The sequence below is a fragment of the Rhipicephalus sanguineus genome, chromosome 11, assembly GCF_013339695.2.
Source record: "Rhipicephalus sanguineus isolate Rsan-2018 chromosome 11, BIME_Rsan_1.4, whole genome shotgun sequence".
Lineage (NCBI taxonomy): Eukaryota > Metazoa > Arthropoda > Arachnida > Ixodida > Ixodidae > Rhipicephalus > Rhipicephalus sanguineus.
The window spans coordinates 29,763,418-29,781,951 of record NC_051186.1 but is presented as its reverse complement, the minus strand read 5'-3'; the positions used below and the strand labels follow the sequence as shown (position 1 = coordinate 29,781,951).

Genomic DNA, 18,534 nt, shown 5'->3' with positions numbered 1-18,534 from the left:
TATGGGAATAGAACCCACAACGTCACACGCTTGGGCTCCCAATCACCCTCCACTTCAGGAAAGAAGATCAGAGCAGCCACTTACGATGCACTTGCGAATGTCATTGGGGTCAATGCCGGGCAAGCAACTGTTGAGCAGGGGTACCACATGGGAGGGACCCTCGGGAAAAAAACGACCCCCCTGTACGAGGGTGCGTGCTACTGCCAACACGCAGTGCATTGCTGCCGTCAGGCGGTGCGGCTCCGTCAGAGTCTCCAGCGAAGAGTACAACCTAAATGCCAAAAAAGAAAAAAAAAGCACTTCTTAGCTCAGTAGCATAAATGAATAATTGTTGGAGTTTTACATCCCAAAACCACAATATGGCTATGAGGGACGCTGTATTGGAGGGCTCCGGAAATTTTGACCATCTGGTGTTCTTTAACGTGCACCGAAATCTAAGTACACTTAGTTCAATAGCATCAACAGGTAAATGACATCAGAATAAACCAATCATGCAATGGTCAAGGAATCAAGAATCATTGATTCATTTCTTGACCGTAACATGTAAGTTGCATGCTTTGGCCCCGATTTCTTAATATGGTATTGTTCCATGTATAAAAAAGTGGCAGAGACTTTCATAAGATGATTTTCGAATTCCAGGAAAGAGAAGAAAAACGCTTAGCTCAATAGTATCAACAGATGAATGACATCAGAATGAACCAATCATTCGATGATCAAGAAATCAAGAATCATCGGTTCTTCATTTCTTGACAATAGGACCTAATATTGCATGCTATGGTCCCCATTGCTCAATATGGCACTGTTCCATGCTTAGTTCCTCGAGTAAGAAGTGTGCAGAGACTTTAAGAAGATAATTGTCAAATTTCAGCGACAGCTTCCCGGCAGACCGGCTGCGATCTGCTGTTGGAGACATCTATTTCTTAGCTCTAGTGGCAAACACTGACATGTGTGGATGACGTGATATTACACTGCATCCATGATTGGTTGGACCACGTTTCATTAAATTGAGGACACATTGTGTAGTGCTACCAGGTTATTCATTAATCAACATCACCTTTGATGACACTGTTTCTGCAATAGGCCCAGCCAAATGGGCAAGAAAGCTGTCCCTGCTGAGTAAGGGAAGAGCCAAAGAAAGAAAGCCTTGCCTAAAAAAAAAAAAGCAATGCTGTCCATTGCCATAAGTGATGTTTTAACCATGGCAGCTACGAAATTGCCGAGTCAATTCTGGCGCACTTAGCCCACAAAGCATGGCCATCAATACTGCTTTCCATTGCTCACTGGGAGTTGAGGTGCGACACAATGAGGGCACATACAAAAGGAAAATTCGCATTCTTTTCTCCCCTAAACCAAGGAGACGAACTGTGCTTAAATGATTACCATAAAAGAAGACCTTGCAGCAAGACGTTAAGCAGAACCTATGCAATCATAAGCATGACAGTCTTTTTTATTTTTCTGGCATTTGATATAGAAACAAAGGTCACTGCATTAACAAAATATTTCATTTATTGAGCAGGTGGGCCAAGGTTTGTGGATGGCAGCAACGTTAGCGACAAGGACAAAGTGAGACAGTGAACACTGCACTCAGCAACTGGAAGCTTACTGAAAAAAAAAAGTTTTTTTTCAGAGAACTATCAGTTTTACAATAAACTGGTCGTCTGACTTTGTCATTGTCTCTTGCATCACTCCCATCTAAAAGAAAATCAAATAAAACATGACTGCAAATATTTCACTTCAGCTTTCACATAGAACTTTTATTCTATCCTCTACTTTTTCTCTGCTTATCATACAGTACATTAGAATGCTTTATTAGTGCTCATTAGTACATTAGAACATTATTGGAAGATGTAGAGTGGGTGTATTGAAACTTTTATGAAGATATATTTAAAAGTATTATTTGTGCAGCCACTGTCACATTCTAGGTCAAGTCATGTTCAAGATGAGCCTCACACATTCGTATCACAGTTCATGCGTATTTACATAGTGGCACAGCAAATGTTAGAAAACATGTACAATGAGTGGTGCCACATTTCTGTCTAGGTAAAATCGTAGGAGCTCCTATGGTTGCGTTAATGCAGCTTTGCACTGGAAAGCACTGTTACATACCTTTCTATTACGGGTGGAATGACCACTTCGGGCCGCAGAAGAGCCAGGTCTTGTAAAGCGACAGCCGCGCCCGAGCTGCCTCCCTTGCTAAACATGGAGAGCAAAACAACCGGTTGCACGCTCTCCACAAACGCTGTCACATCTGCGTCAGTCAAGCGGTGCGACTCTGGAGGGATGGGCTCCCACGAGGGTGGCCTGTAACGCTCCCTGCATATTTACACCACACAGTGACACCATGCTCTAAATACAATGGTCAAATACAGAGTGGAACAATGCTATGAATGACGGTAGCTTTTACAATTTTGGCAGCATTTTTTTTTTTCACCTCTAATGAACCTGCCTCGTCAGATATATTCTAGAAACTAGGCTTGTGCGAAAAGTAAATTTTAGGTTCGAAGCGAATAGTGATTTGGTTCGAGTAACTTCGAAGCAAATTAAATAGTACAGTATATCAATATTATAAAGAAAAATGAGGATATTTGTCATGACCAAACTAACCTGCACAATATTTTTTATGTTGAAACAAGGCATGTGCAAATGTCGTTCTTTTTGGTTCAAAGGGAAGTGGGAGCAACTTTGAATAGTAGCAGGATTTGACTTTCGGTAGAATGCAAGTGATAACCTATAAAAGTACACTTGCATTTTAAAATTTACTATAATTAGAGCGTATAAGCCGGTATAACAAGCTTTTAAACTTAAAAAATGATGAATCGATGTGAGGATAATATGTTCATTTAACCTTGAAGTGTGGCGTCGCGGCAGTGCAGATTTCCCTAGACAGATGTATTCACGGTATGGCACCCCGCCACTACAGTGAAACCACCTTTACAGGGGGTTTACATGCTGTTTATGTGTGTCTATTTGTTCATTTCGAATACTTCGAAACTTTCAATAATTTAAATTCGTGTCAAAGTGAATTCGAATACTGTAATATTCGTTAGAATATTTGAAGTGCTCGAATATTCGCACAGGCCTACTAGAAACATTTGCAAGTTTGTTAAGGACTGGGCACATACAATTTTGTCGTTACCATTAGCTGCAAAATATGGCAGTACCGGTTTTTAATTTTGTACTGTTGACAGAAGACAAGAAGACAAGAAGCATCATGTTGTTGTTTCTTTTATATACACCTATATATTTTTAAGTGTCGGCCACTATGGGATTAAAGAGAATGACCAGAAATCAAAGGCAGGATGTAAAAGATACATACTTGTGAAGCCTTCGCACCACTTCTGCAGGCAACTTGTACAGCACCCTCTGAAGTTTTGTCTGTAAAAAGCATAGACACACAGACACCACAATGGACGTACTTGTGTAAAGTTTTGTTTGCACCAGATATGAAGTGGACACAGCAGGCAAACTCTATAGAAGCACGGTATGGCATGTCATCATCATCATCAGCCTGGCTACGCCCACTGCAGGGCAAAGGCCTCTCCCGTGTTGCGCCAGTCAACACGGTCCTGTGCTTGCTGCTACCATGTTATACCTGCAAACTTCTTAATCTCATCTGCCCACCTAACTTTCTGTCTCCCCCTTGTGTGTTTGCCTTCTCTTGGAATCCAGTCAGTTACTGTTAAGGACCAGCATAACTATGGCATGTAAATTTCATCAATGTTTTGTGAGCAAAACCCCAGCTTGACACTGACTCACTTGCAGATGTTCGCATACCATAACTTTTGTTCGAATGGGTTTGGATCACCAAATCTTGTTTCCTTGCATACAGTTCTCACTCTGGATTATTCAGACATGCTCATTTACTTTGTAACTCTCTCAGTTTAGGCAAACCGTTGCTTCCAAAAAGCACATGAAATTTATTATATTTTAAAAACTACACAGTTTACTCCAAAAATAACTGTATATATTTGAAATCTGCACAGAATATGCGTAAACTCGGCATAAAAATTGATCAAGAATTCAAATAAAAAAAATCTTAAAGACCCATGTCCCCATGATGCTTTAGTATCAAGGAATGTTTTCTCGCAAGTGCCACAAATGTGCACAGAATGCACTGCTACAGTGCCATTGGGCACGTGTTTTCATTGCAGCTGAGGAGAGGTACTTACCACCCAGCGGCCATTGTTGGACGGATGATAGAAGGACTCAATGGCCTTGAAGAGGTGGCTCACGTATGTCTGGCAGGTACTGCCACCACCCTATATCCAAGCACGAGCACTGGTTAAGTTTTTACCCACGCAAGCATTAATTAAAGGCAACTCAATCATTGGACTAAAGACAGTGTTGACATTATGTGGCACCTCTCTTTCCCCTTTGGCATCCCTTTCGTCATGTGACTTCCAAGTCATACCTAACTTCTGTTACGTCACTTCCAGTACACACTTATGGCCTTAAGCACGACATCCGGTAATAGTTACTCAATTTCTTGTGTATACTTTAACTACTTCTGGTCTAGACTTCATTTCTGGTTAGAGTCTGGTTAAGAAGGCACTTTAATTGTGACAAGTTAATGTCTATAAAAAGATTATCATTGACATGAAGGATGCCACATTAATTTCTACGACCTGGCGTTGTTTAGTGTGCAGCTACGTCTAGGTGTACATCAGCATTTTTACATTCTGCCCCCATCAACTGAGTGACTAAACGTAGAAAATCGAATCCATGAAACTGTATGCAGCACATAATGACGTAGCAAGCTATGCGGTGATGGGTTTCCGGATATTGACAAGGCTATATTATTACACAACAAAAACAAAACACAGCCTTGTCTGATAACCTCGCAATGATTTCCAGCTCCAAGTTATAAGTGATATCTAGTGAACAGTGTAACATTCACAGTAGCCATATAAAGTACATGCGATGACTAACCAATGATACAATGAAACAGCCATTTATAACACAGTCATCAAAACACAATTCAGCATGCAATAAAGGCAAAACATTTATTGCGTGCTACAAAAGAAGAAGCAGAATCTTAATTAAAGCTTTTGACAGGTTGATCAAACTTTGCAATTGTGTCAAAATAAAATTTGCATGAATGAGACAAACAAACAAGAAATGACAGTGTATACAGACACACAGTATTAAAGTTTATATCAATCACTGTGATAAGTGTTGCCCTAAGCCTCCAGTTTTATCAGCAATACACAAACAGCTGCTGTATGAAAAATATTAACAAATGGAATTGTGGTTGTGCTGAAAAATCTGCAAATCTAATGTGCTCGTGCAAATGACCTTCCTACCAGCAGTGATGCGATCCAGCTGACGACCGGTGTGCTATCATAGGAGTTGCTGTGTCTGTTCACCTGGACCTTGCCTGACGCGGCTGGGAGGTTGAAGCTCCGCAGCAAGCGAGTGAACATCTGCGGATAGGAACAACACAGGTCATAGCTTCTTTGACGGCACTGCACTGTTGCTGAGACACGAAAAGTATGCAGGACAAGAACAAGGAATGAAGGAATCACTATTGTAAAGTGATCAACTAAGGACGCTTTATCGTCAAAGCAGTAATTTTTTTATTCACTAACCAGCTTTTAAATAAGACAAGCTCTTCATTCAAAGCTTTGCCACTGCTTTCTTTTAGTCATACTGAATTCACAGACTTCTTTAGCCTTGTTTTTTGAAATCTTTTAATGAAAAGGACATGGAAAACTAAGTTCCTACTGATTTTTATTTTTTTGTTAAAGCAGAACTGATGAAATGAGCTGGTTTATTAAGCAGCAAACACTAGACGGTCTTACATAGCCTGACTACACTCTACTTTTGCCCTGGGTTTCTCCAACCAGTGAGCCAAATCAACAGAAAAACTTTGCCCGCAATTTTATATGTCCCTCAGGCTAACACGCAGGCTAACATATTTAAAGCAGTAATTCGAAAATGCAACATAAAAAACAAACTCACCGTCGGAATGTAAGGGTCCCAGTCGATGTAGCCAATGTTGTTCTGAGCTAGCCTTGCAAACAGCCACACAAGGTTCTAAAAGCGAAAAAAGCCCGGTATATGTGTCGACCTATCGAGCAAGTTCAAACTGAATAGTCATTCTATGCAAGAATGGCGTGCTTACATTTTCCCACACAGGAGAATTGTGGCTGTTTTCCCAGAGACCGATAAATTTGTCAAACCAGAGTCTGCACACCAGAGAAAGTTGGGAGAAGAAACAAAAGGCCATTATTAGCAGCATGACTGAGACCATAAGAACAGCCCAGAAGCCATGTAGCTGTGAATCTAACTGCTTTAACTTATGAGAGCTTGTACGTATGAAGCTAGACGAGGGAAAAAAGAGGCCAAGGGGTGTCCACGCGTAAAGAAATGTAAAGTTTGTGCATTCGTTGATTAGAGCATAACACAAAAGGAGCTGTTGCAATTCAGAACTTAATTGTAATTTAATTAATTAATTTCTGGGCTTATGTGCCAAAACCACAACTTCATCATACATACCTTGTAGTGGGGCACTCTAAATTCTGACCTTTTTTTACAAGCAAATATACTGCTATTAAATACCGACTACAAAGTGTACAATCCACTCTAAGTATATGTGCTGTGTCTTTACCCGACAGCTGTATGCATTGCATATAGTAGACTTTAAGTGCTTTTTAATTATGTGATCAATTTTCATTGTATTCATTACCAGACTTCACACTTGCATGTATTTATCTTACCTTTGTTTTATTCTTGTGGCCTTTCTTTTTGAAATAAAATGCCATCAAAATGAAAGAATTCTCTACCTGTTACTTCATGTGACAGCCGTCCATAACACACTTTAGCTAATCGAAGTATGGATCACCAACTCGCTAACACCGACACCTTGCAGAATCAAAACTGGTGCTCTGGTGATGTGACGACGATTAAAAAGAAAACCCTGTTACTGAAGCACTCAAGAGAAGAGGACTTTCACGGTTGTTTGCAGCTATTAAAGAAGAGATTGCACTGGTGTGGTGTGTCTAGTGGGGAGTATTCTGGTGGTCACACTGATTTATCAAAGGTTGTGAAATTAATTGTTCAAAACACACCTTATGGAAGAAGATGCACCCAACGTGTCTTTTCTTAAGACAAAGACGAGACGAGGTCTTCATTGGGAGCACATTTTATCGGACAAAGGCAAGATGAAATCTTTTAATGAAAACTGTTCCTGTCGCCTTTATCAAACTAGCCTTAGTCAGAACGAAAGAAGGGATATTTTTACCGACGGGGCTCATTTATATGTTAGACACAACCAATTAATTGAACAGACAACATAGCATAGATGACGTTAATTGTTGTCCGACTGTAGTGTACTAATTGGATGTTAACTGAAATGAATTGAAGTGGATCAAAAATCACCCTTTCCGTCGGTAGGATCTGAACCCACAACCTCCAAATGTTGTGGGTTCAGATCCCACCAACGGAAGGGTGATTTTTAGAGTCTTTGTCAAAGCAGCTTGTCTTCATCACAGGTCTGTCTTTGTAACAAGATGTATTCCCGACATGAAGACAAAGTGTTCATAGCAAGCCTTTGTTTTCAACAAAACAATGTCTTTGCCTCTGCACCCTTGTTAGAATGCTGGCTACACGTCAAGGCTTCCCTCGTTTGCCCACTGTTGATTGCATCAAACAACAGGAGAGGCACATACTTGAACCCCCGGTCATGCTGCTCGGGTGGCAGCAAGGTGGGCAGGAATAACTCGAAGTATGCCATGGCCTTGTGCATGGTCACATCGAATGGACACATCAGGGGCTCCCACTCGTCAAGCATTTCCTGAGTTGATTCCACTGTGAAGTAGGTGCGACAGTATCGTACCAGCTGCTTGATGTTTGTCTCGAGGTTCCTGCATGAAAGGCAAGCCCTTATTTAATCTTGTGCAACCTGAAACTTCAAGCCCTTTGGAGTTTACCTCTAACCAAAATGAAAATCATCTACCTAACATGCCATTTGCTTTCTCTTCATAAATGCTATGTCCAAGTGATATATGGTGAATATCAGCAAACAGTGCAAAAAAAAAAAAAAAAAACGAGAACTAAAGAATACTTCAGTCCTTGTTTTTTTTGTGCTGCTTGCTTATATGCCGTGGCTCAATACCAACTCGCCCAGTTCTCAATCCTAATCAAGGTGACATAGTTGTGCCATTTGTGATATGAGAGTACCAAAAGTGCAGTGTTAAAAAAAAAAATGAGCACTAGATGACAAATATTGTTTGTGGACAAGATAAGCCCCAAAGGGTATAACAGTTTCTTTGAGCATCGGGCCAACAATAGATTGAAACATGCTCTCCGAGTGATGAACAAAAGGCTGGCAAACGGCCCTATGACACAGTAACATTCCTAAATTCTGTGCACATATAATATCAACAAGCCTGATATCATACACATTTTACAGTACCTACAGACAATGGTTACATGGGCAATGTGGCAGTTGCACTCGACCACCACAGCATAGATCGAGATTGATGCGAATAGCAGACGATTTATTAAAACTCAATTTCATGTGGTTCTGTCATAAAGTAATGCTAAATTTTACTGCGAATGTGGTTTAATTGTCACAAATTTAGTCAATGTCAACGTTTAATCTGTAAAGCATCAGACTTACACAGGTAGGAGTAGCATGCCCAGATGCTCATAAGGTGAGTAGAGCAAACGCTCGTAGAGTTCATACAGAGGCCTCCATTCGATAGAAAGGTCCTCTCGAGAAAGGAGTTCCCGTTTCCTGATGGAGAGATAGAGACAAGATAAGTCACTGCAATGTCAGCACAACATCCTACCAACAAACTCAGAAGACACTTCAAAACAGGCTAGAAGGATTTATAACATAACAGAGATGCAAGCGCACCGGGTAATATCTATCCATAAAAACAGTACAAAAACAAACAATACAAAAATAAAGGAAGACAGATCATGACACCTTGCTATATCTGAGACTAGACTAATGGTTGCCATTGCAGGGCCTTATCAAATGGATGAAAAAAAAAAAAAGTAATCCTCAGCCACCACTGAGAAAATTAACAAAAGTGGAGTGTGCATAGAGCTGCTGTGTAGTATAAAGCATACAAATCCCACAAAAATGCCCATTATGGCACATTAGGATGAGTTATAGCTTGAAATAAAGGCCACCAACCAAAGAAAACTGAGTAAAATCTTTCACTTATAGCTTCTTCCAAACCACACAGATTCCTATCAAAGGTTCGCGTTTAGCATGGAGTTTTCAACTGTGCAATTTCTCAGCTCTGAACAGCCACTTTTCCACTTATGTGGCCTTGACAGCAACAAAGCTAGGGTGGGTACTAGATTCGAGGCTAGTAAAACAGTCTCCACCATATTGAGATGGTACAGGATTATCAAGGCAGCAGCCTCATCTGCATTTTCCTTATGTGCGTTTTTTTGGCTTACCAAGCATCTTTTCATGGAAAGAATCGCACTTTTGGTAGCACCATGAAAGAATAATTCACTAATACATGAGCAATCGTTTTCTTCTACAGTGTCCCTTTAATCATGAACCCGTTGGAATCTTATGCACCTGAATCTTACTGAAACATAATAATTGTCTGGGATTTTACGTGCCAAAACCACCATATAATTGAGGCCCGCCTAAGTAAAGAGCTCGAAATGTGACTGCCATGGCTGCGATTGAACCCGCGAACTTCGTGTCAGCAGCCGAGCACCATAACCACTGTACCACCAAGGCAGACCTAGGTTAGACTGCATGCATTCTATCTCTCTCAGCATGAGTCAGGGAATCAAACCCAAGATCCCCTGCCCAGCAATGTACTGCCATAGCCAGTGAGCAACAGTGGCAAGTGACGAGGTCTACGGTAGAGTGGCAGATTGGATTGAGGACACTCACTTGAGCAGTAGGCCGAGAGTATGGGCCAGTTTCTGAACAATCCCCAGCTCCAGATCGGGGATGACGATGAGTGCCAAGAGCAGCTGAATGAGCTCCACATGGTCTTTCTTGCTAAACTGGTACCCGTACAGTTTCAGGTAACTATAAAACAATGGCGAGGAAAAGAAAAAGGCAAAGTTTTGGCGTAACAGTGGTGTACACATAAGAAAGGGAGAGGGCGGTGCTTTTAACCTCTTCGGGCACTGTGTGCATGGTTGCGCACATCAAGACTATGTAACAATCAAGACTTTGATGGAAACTCATCTGGCAAGGATGAGACATGGTAAAATGAAACATGCATACACCAAAAATGTTTTAATTCGTCTTATTATAATTTGTTATGCTGAGCACTAGTTTCATTTTGCCACCAAAGACAGTGCATCAAAACAAAGACGTTGATGAACATTAACATTTGGCATGTAAGTACACACTTCTCAAAGCACTTCAGAATGCACCTGTGCTGCAAGTTTGAGCACTATCTGCAAAGTCAGTAAAGCGATGATGGGGTTGGTTCATGTCAACATTTAGTATGCAATGATTGAAAGTATCATGTAAAAACTGCCCAGACGGGCATGGATTAACAGGAAGAAGTGCTTCGTCCTATTAGCCCATGTCCACCAGAGTTCTTTTTATGTGATACTAAAACCAAAATTTTTAATTGACAAAATTGATTTTCAGGTTAAGGGTTAGTGACATTATCACCACCTCCCTCTTCCATCAGCCAAACACCCTATACGCCAGCAATACACAAAAACAGTACACATGAACGCTTTTCATGTGTACCTTGCCTATGACAACTCTGTAATTTGGCAATAAATTACAATATTACTAAATTATGTGAACTCAAGTTACTAAGACATTTGAAGAGAAAAAACGAATTGCTGCCTTATACACCGTTCTCATACACAGCACTAATTTGTGGGTGGGAAAACTAAAATTTTTCTAACCACTGTTGTAACAATTTCACACAAGTTGCTAATTAATAATCATGTTTTAATCCTTCAGATGCTCCAACAAGATGCAGTTTAAAATCTACAATACTCATATTTGGTGCAGAGTGCATATTTATAGGCTTCATGTTTAATTGAAAAAAAAAAGCAAGCAAATATTTACTAATTCCCAGCAATTTTCGAATAAGTATGAAGCCTGAAATCAAGTTTATACTTTAATTCAAATTGTCCCAGCAGTTGTCTTAATAGAGAATTCCTGCATTTTACATGCCTTTAAAAAGGATGACTAAAACTTCCTTCTATGTGCATTCTTTAAGAAAAATGCCCTAACGAATCTGTAGTCACTAAGTTCCAGCAGACAGCTCAACAGGCACTTGTTATGTTATTTGCACAAATACAAAACAAACAAAAAATGCTTCCTATTCCGTGACATACTCATTATCATTAGCAATTCTGTGGCTACAAGTGGATGAAAGGGAACTTAGTCAAGCAATGAATGAAAAAGACAGTTAATAAAATCTGTACCAATCCAGCACAAAGCCTTGCGAACTTTAGTTTACAAAGCCACAATGGTGAAACAAAATCAATAGTACTTGTGCAAAATGCCTCAATTGCATTTCTGTAATTATATCAGCTGTTAATAATAATAATAATAATAATAATATAATAATAATAATAATAATAATAATAATAATAATAATAATAATAATAATAATAATAATAATAATAATAATAATAATAATAATAAAAATAAATGGCATGACAGTAATACTACTCATGTTCTCTAGAGCCCCATACTAAATGTGGGTAATGAGAGGAAGTTCCAAGCGCAAATTAATGTTGGGCTGATCCGACTATAAGCTATACTATACAGTCAGCAGTTACATTTTTTCAGTCTAATGCAACATGTAAATCTTTATACTCTATTACATACCTTACAGACAAAAGCATATTCACATAAAAGCATAGAAAAAAAAGAAGTGCCCGATAAATCTGGCAATGTCAAAGCAACATGCAAAATGTAAGAGCAATAAAAAGAAGTATCATAATAAGTGATCAATACAAAAAAAATGGGACCATTGTTTTTCAAGCAATGTACATATATGTGGAGCAGCTGAAGTGGCATTGAAACTATTGGAGAGGCCCCACTGCTGAGAGGCAACGTAGGCCGGCAAAGCACTTGGCGTACAGCCAGGGGAAACCCCCTCAAAAGAGACTGCCGCCTCGAGGAGACGAAAATGTGTACATGTAGCCTCTACCGGTGTCTGAGGAAGGTTGATTGCCTCACACAGTCCTGCGTCTGCCTCAGGCAAGCTTTGCAAAAGCTCAGCTAGCGGCAGCTAACAGCTAAAGAAAGCACTGTGGGGCCCATCACCAGGAAGGTGTTCTCGACGGCCTCTCTTGGACAGTGTAGTGTGAGGCTCATGGACTATTTTAGTGGGTCTTGTACAAGCGCCCTCGGCAGGCGAAACCGAGAATAACCGCAACCTCAGAGCAGTGAGTGCACTCGTTCGTTGGAAAAGCCAGATGACTGTGAGGCAACTAAGTGAAGGGTTCGCAACGTTGTGTGCCCCAAGGCGTACCATGGTCAGTACAGAAGCGTAGTGACAGGCAAGAGCTAACGAAAGCACACTCTAAAATAGGATGGTGTCATTAGAGGGTGCCTCTGCCAAATGGTGTACTTGTACCCTGAGGCTCATGGTCTATTTCAGTGAACACCATGTGTAGCTCAAGTGAGATGTACACATACTCAGCGAGTACATCCAAGAATAACAGCAACCTCAGTGCAGTTACTTCACTCTTTTCTTGGAAAGACTACATGAAAAACCTGAGGCAACTGACAGTGAAATGTTGAAAGGGGTTGCAAGGCTATGGTCTATCACGGTCAGGGTAGCAGCACAGCAACAGGCAAGAGGTAGCAGCTAAAGAAAGAACTGCATGAAATACCATGAGAGCATCGTTGGGAGCACTTTTCAGAAGGCATAGCCCAAGGTTCATGGTCTATATCAGTAGGTGCTACAAAGAGTACATGTGCCCTTTTCTCAGACAGACCACATGAGAAATGTCAGGAAATTGAAGTGCTGAAAGCATTAGCAAGACTACTTGCAATGTGGTCTAGCAGAGTTAATGCAGCAGCGAAACCTAAAGCTAAAGAAACCACACTGGAATGCGTATGTTGGCAGCTGAAGTCAGACTGCAGTTGAGCGAAGACTGTGGGCTCTTTCTTTAAGTGTGCACTGCTCATAGCTAAAGCAAAATGTACACACACTCAAGTGCCACACCTAGTAATAACTTTAGACTCAGCGGAACATGTGGATTATATTACAGAAAAGACCACATGAGAAGCACAGGCAATGGGTTGCCGAGTGTTGAAAGCATTTGCAACACGACCTGCACCATGTACAACCAACAGCAAAAGTTTACAACGACATTAGTTCTACAACAGATGCAAATTTCTTCTCTATTAGTGTGTAATGCTTCTAGCCTAGCTGGTGACTGTATAGGTTGCAATACAAACTACAGGCTGGAACATTTATCTGGATATCATGCTCCCAGACAAAGCAAGAATATAGCTTTCTCTAACATTTTGCATCCCACATACTTTTGCTGTTGGATGAACAACAGAAACACCATGGAAATTGAGGAGAGTGGAAAGCTAACACATGCATCATGACAGGAAAGTTGTTGCCCGGAATATTCAGTTGTTTTAACTTTCCAAAAAATTCATTCAAAGCACACAGATTGTCCCTTCTGCTAATTTTATATTAGTTAGCACTAATTGGACATAGCGTAAATGGTCGATAATAAAGTGCGAACTGACTAGCCCAGCAACAACTACTATTGTAGTTGTTTGTTGCAGTTCCTGAGGTGCACAGATTACACTAACATTGGTGGTACAAGGGAAGCTCAGTTGAAATACAGGCGGACTTAAACCCACCTATTAAAAATTGCAACCTCAATACAGCACAAGCAATTTTTCCTACACTACACTAAGTGAAGAATTCAGTGTACAGCACTGAAAGTATTTGAAGAGCTCCCTCTTAAATTATGGACTACCATTGCCAATGAGTGAGCTCTAAGCAATGCCAGTACTAACTGTCACTGAAGCTAAATGCTAACAGATGACTTTAATGTATACGAGAACAATGTCTAGGGGCATTAGGTCAATGCACTGGGTGCCACACACATTAGCTTAGAGCAACTTTGATCAGAAATTAGTTGAGAACGTAACTTAAGCAGCGTGTTTTGATTGAATTTCTATGCATGCAAATACTCGGTCTCAATTTCGTTGGGGCACGTTGAAGTAACAAAAGGCATTGTCTGAACAGAAAGGAAAAGCAATACAGCTGCGAATTTACCAGCCACCTTGTGTGCCTTGGAGAAAGGATCCTCATGACCACACAAATAGAGCTAAAATGCATGAACATAGTGTGTCAAAAATGTTATGCACTCCTTTAAAAAGATGGTTTCCCTGAATACTTAACTACTTGCTGTTATGCTTCAGAGCAATGAGTCCTTGTTTTTATGCATCAGCCCTCTACTATGGGTCTTGTTCCTGTGTCCATGAATCAATTAGGAATGCCCTCTTTTCATAACACATACAAATGTGAACTATGAAAATATGAACAAGAGAACTGTGTGGCTGAGCTGGTGTTCTCTCTATGCACTAAATCTATACAGTCATCTATGGGTTTTCATCTATGGATACTCTCTTGCTTCTCAGGGAATTACTTGCCTAGCAAAGTCAACATGATGGAAACACTGGTGTAACTTCGACATCTTTAATTTTCATTAACGTTCCCTCAACTCCCTGATGCATTGTTTTTCTTCATTATCCATTCCTTCAATAGCCGATATGCGTGTTGGATTTTTCTTGCTCCAAATGCCGACAATGTAGGTGGGAGTTTCGGCATATGTTGCACTTAAGAGTTCATAAAAGGATGTTAGTTATTTAACTCAGGTTTCCTAACTCAGACAGCCTACCAAAGTTGACAGCACTGTTCGATTTATCCAGCATTTTGACTCAAGCAAGCTTCGTTTGTGCAGAGTCCCTTGTGTTTTCTACTAGATTGGATATCTTTCTATTAGACTAAGGCTGGATATCTTGACAGTGATTATACATAAATATTGATGATATTCTGCAAGTGATGCTAGCCATATGACTTCTCCTAGAGAAACATGACTTCACAAGAGTTGGGCTTTCAACAGTTCTAAAATTTTACAGCACTTGCACGTGGCAGTTTTGCAAATGCTGAGAATTTTAACTCACTGGACATAGGCATTCAGGGTGCAGCTTGCATAAGCATTGGGCTGCCACGTTTGGGAAAGCATGGTTCCATTAAAGAGTGGCATGTAACCAGTGATCTAAGTTGGTGAGAAAAAGGTTCACTGAAGAATACATAACCAGTGACATACACTGAGCAGACCAAGTTTACATGACAGAGGTTACTGATTCGCCAACAGTACTTTTGCAGGCTCTGTACTCACTCATGTTCCTACGTGTGCCCATTCATATTCACTAATGCTAAGCACATTCACAATTACATCAATTCACACTCACCAAGCTTTTCTGCCGAGTTTATAGGGAAGCTCTACCTCAGCTCAATTTATTGATAAATAAGTGTTCTCAGTGAAAACCAACCGGCATACTCTTTGTGCAGGAGACATTGCACCGGTTCGCATTGATCTTGCCCAATAGGATTTCAGGAGTGTCAATATTTTGCTGCTGATAAAACAGCAGAAAACTGTTTCCAACAGTTTCCAAGAGACTTTCACTTACTTAACTCGTGACATTTACTAAAAGCATGTGACAAAACTTACCAATATCTCTGTCAAGCGACTGAAGACATATTTTAAGCCCATTGCTGGAAAATATGTGGAAAAGACGGTCACACGAGAGAAAGGCGATAAACACAGGACGACGCGCTAGCACTGAATTTGAACCAACTTGCCCAACATTCAATCCTGCCGAATTTAAAGCATTAACTTGACCGCGGTAGGTCACTACTGAGGAAAGAGTGGCTTCCTGGAGATATCAGCATTGCGAAAAAAGCAGCCTGAAATACATAAGACGAAGGAGACAAGAACGACAGCACGTCACTTGTTATGCTGTCCTCCTCTTTGTGTTGCACTTTTCAAACTGCATTTCTACGAATGAAAGTGTCCTATTGCACTGGTCCTTTGGCAGTATATCAGTTAGCTTCCTTTTCAGTGTTCCATTGCAATTTGTCCAGCAGAGTTTTCCACTTAAGATTCTTTCAACCTGGTGCATTTCAGGACTCATTTTGCTAAGCTTCCTTGAAATACCTCGACCTACAACAAAAGCTACTGACAAGTGCTACAAAAGGGCTACCAAATGCAACTAATGGAATGAGTGATGTCATATGCATCTGAAATGATGTATTCTGTTCTGCACTTCAATGAGACCATGATGCTCACAGTAAAACATTTGTAATTTATGAACTATGTAGTAGCAGAAAGTATCATGCGAACCGGTGCTTGACCTATTTTACCACGTTTTCTCTCTCTCTACACACGCACACATACAAAAGGTGGTTGATGTCCCAAAACTCAAACTAAAATACCAGTTTATAGTGTCTGCGCACGTCATGCGCGAGGCATTGCACTTGCCAGATTTCGAACAATGACTGACTGCACCAGTGATTGAATTTTTCCATGCCGAAAAGGATGAGGCAAGATCAGTGCACGCAAATGAAATCACAGAAGGTGGGCTTCACCACAGTGCTGGAATGATCGAGCAGATAGGCAAGCTGTGTGATACACCAACATGCTAGTCCCGAAAACTAGCGAAGAATGGTCCGACTGAAAGACCGCACGCGCACAACCGTTCAAGCGGCGAGCGACGAAAGCGGAGGCGTCAACAAGTTGGCACTGTGCAACCGGAAGTCTCAGGATTGGTGCAGTGCGCCCAGGGCGTTTCAGTGTCGAGCGCAGTTTCATTAAGCGCGCGAAGAACCAGCGGCAACTGGCATCGCGTGGTCGCGAACGCCAGCCTGAAGTTTCGAAAGTACACGCACCTAAGGTCAGCAAACAGCTAAAAAAAGCGCGGCGTGGCACATCAAGAGAATTTTTTTGGCCGTGGGCTAATCTGTACGTTTTGTTTGACGCCATTTCGCAGGTTTGTGTTAGCGGGTGCTACGCGTAACCTCCAGTGAAGCTACAGTACATGGAGCCAAGCACTGAAGTAGGAAACACAAAGTATCTCGGATTCTAATTCATCCAGGAAATCCTGAACTGCGATGAGGAAGAAACAGCTGGACGCGTCCAGGTTAGCAGCTGGCGGCCTCAACTCAATCTTTAAATGAACTTGCCTTCAAGAAATGTCCACTTACAGGGCCGACCAAGGGACAGGACCCTATCCGCTAGTTATAACTAAGGACGGATACTGTACCGTATGAATGCAAAGGACGTTTGATACAGCGACATAGCGCGACGTTCGAAATCCCACCCCCAAAGCGTTTCCGACCGCCAGCCGCTGCACATGGGATCAGCACACACTATGGGAGAAAAAAGGAACAGGTGATGAAACCCCAATATCTACGCACTTGTTCAGGTGTCCGGTCCAAGATGCTGTAGCTGGTTTCACCTCGCGCAGCATCACCGAGCGCGCTATGTTCGTCTTGATTTCGGCGAGAAGCTTGGCAGCTTCATCGTCGATCTGGTCGCTGTAAGGCAGCAGTCGGTTGTAGATGAGGCGCTTCTGAAGTCCGGCATCCGGACCTTCCACCGGTCCGTCTTCCATGATCAGCTGGCGTCTAGTGGATGCCGAAACGCAGCTGCTGCTCGCACCTCTCCTCATGAACGTTCGTCATCGTCGTCACCGTGACTTCACAAGTCAAACGAGGCCGTAGACGGATCCCGAGACACATCCGAAGCCGCACATGGTGGTTGCGCAACTACGGTTTGCGTCTAAACTTAGAACGTGTTGGGCTCAGCAAAACTTGCTGCCGAGTAAGATTTACAGATTTAACAAAACCCAGTATTCACACTTAGTTTCTCGTGTTATTATTGTTATTATTAAAGAAAATACTGAACTTGGGTAACCGGTTTGGAGCTTTAGACTTGAAAAGTTAGTAGCGCCCTCTCGGCTTGACGTCATCCCGAGTGTTTCCGAAACTCGAGACGAGCCGAAAATCGTCTGCTAGCATAGGTTTGTTAGAGTTCAATGGTAGAGTTTCATACATATAGCATGGTATGCTAGAATGGGGCAGTGTGCCGTCTTCGCAGCAAACAAGAAACTCTATGCAGCAAACCCAGCAAACCAATGGGATAACGGTGGTTGCTTTTGCGATGACGCCACCAGCAGGGTGCCACGATCGAACGTGCCAGGCGCGCGAAATTTAAATCGAAATTGCAGAAACTGCTGCCGTTCTTGAGTCAAATGGTCACGTAACACGATTGAAACTAAATATATTTGCAAGACTTAAACACTTAAACACATTTGTTTGCTTTATTAAGCAGGGGTGTGCCAACAGTGAAATTTCACCTCGAATTGAATTGGAATCGAATAGTGCCGAATAGTGGCCAAAAATATCGAATATCGAATCGAATATCGAATAGTATATTTATACGAAGTGTGTACCGCCGGCTACGGCAACACAATAAAAAAAACAGGGACGCTACGGCATGCCGACAATTTTATTGCGCACT

General features: G+C 41.4%; 1 protein-coding gene across 1 annotated transcript in view; it reads right to left on the bottom strand.

Annotated features, from left to right (window-relative positions):
• Positions 1-17,716, bottom strand: part of LOC119373377 (proteasome activator complex subunit 4) — a 58,957-nt gene extending 41,241 nt beyond the window's left edge. The window contains exons 1-11 of the mRNA XM_037643402.2: positions 17,430-17,716; positions 9,875-10,015; positions 8,624-8,740; positions 7,671-7,865; positions 6,125-6,188; positions 5,962-6,036; positions 5,304-5,423; positions 4,170-4,259; positions 3,317-3,375; positions 2,107-2,313; positions 85-271 (exon numbers count right to left, since the gene is read on the bottom strand). Of these exons, the coding sequence (XP_037499330.1) occupies positions 85-271; positions 2,107-2,313; positions 3,317-3,375; positions 4,170-4,259; positions 5,304-5,423; positions 5,962-6,036; positions 6,125-6,188; positions 7,671-7,865; positions 8,624-8,740; positions 9,875-10,015; positions 17,430-17,683 (1,509 nt within the window). The 5' untranslated portion in view covers positions 17,684-17,716. The remainder of the gene's footprint in view (positions 1-84; positions 272-2,106; positions 2,314-3,316; positions 3,376-4,169; positions 4,260-5,303; positions 5,424-5,961; positions 6,037-6,124; positions 6,189-7,670; positions 7,866-8,623; positions 8,741-9,874; positions 10,016-17,429) is intronic.
• Between the last annotated feature and the right edge of the window lie 818 nt (positions 17,717-18,534).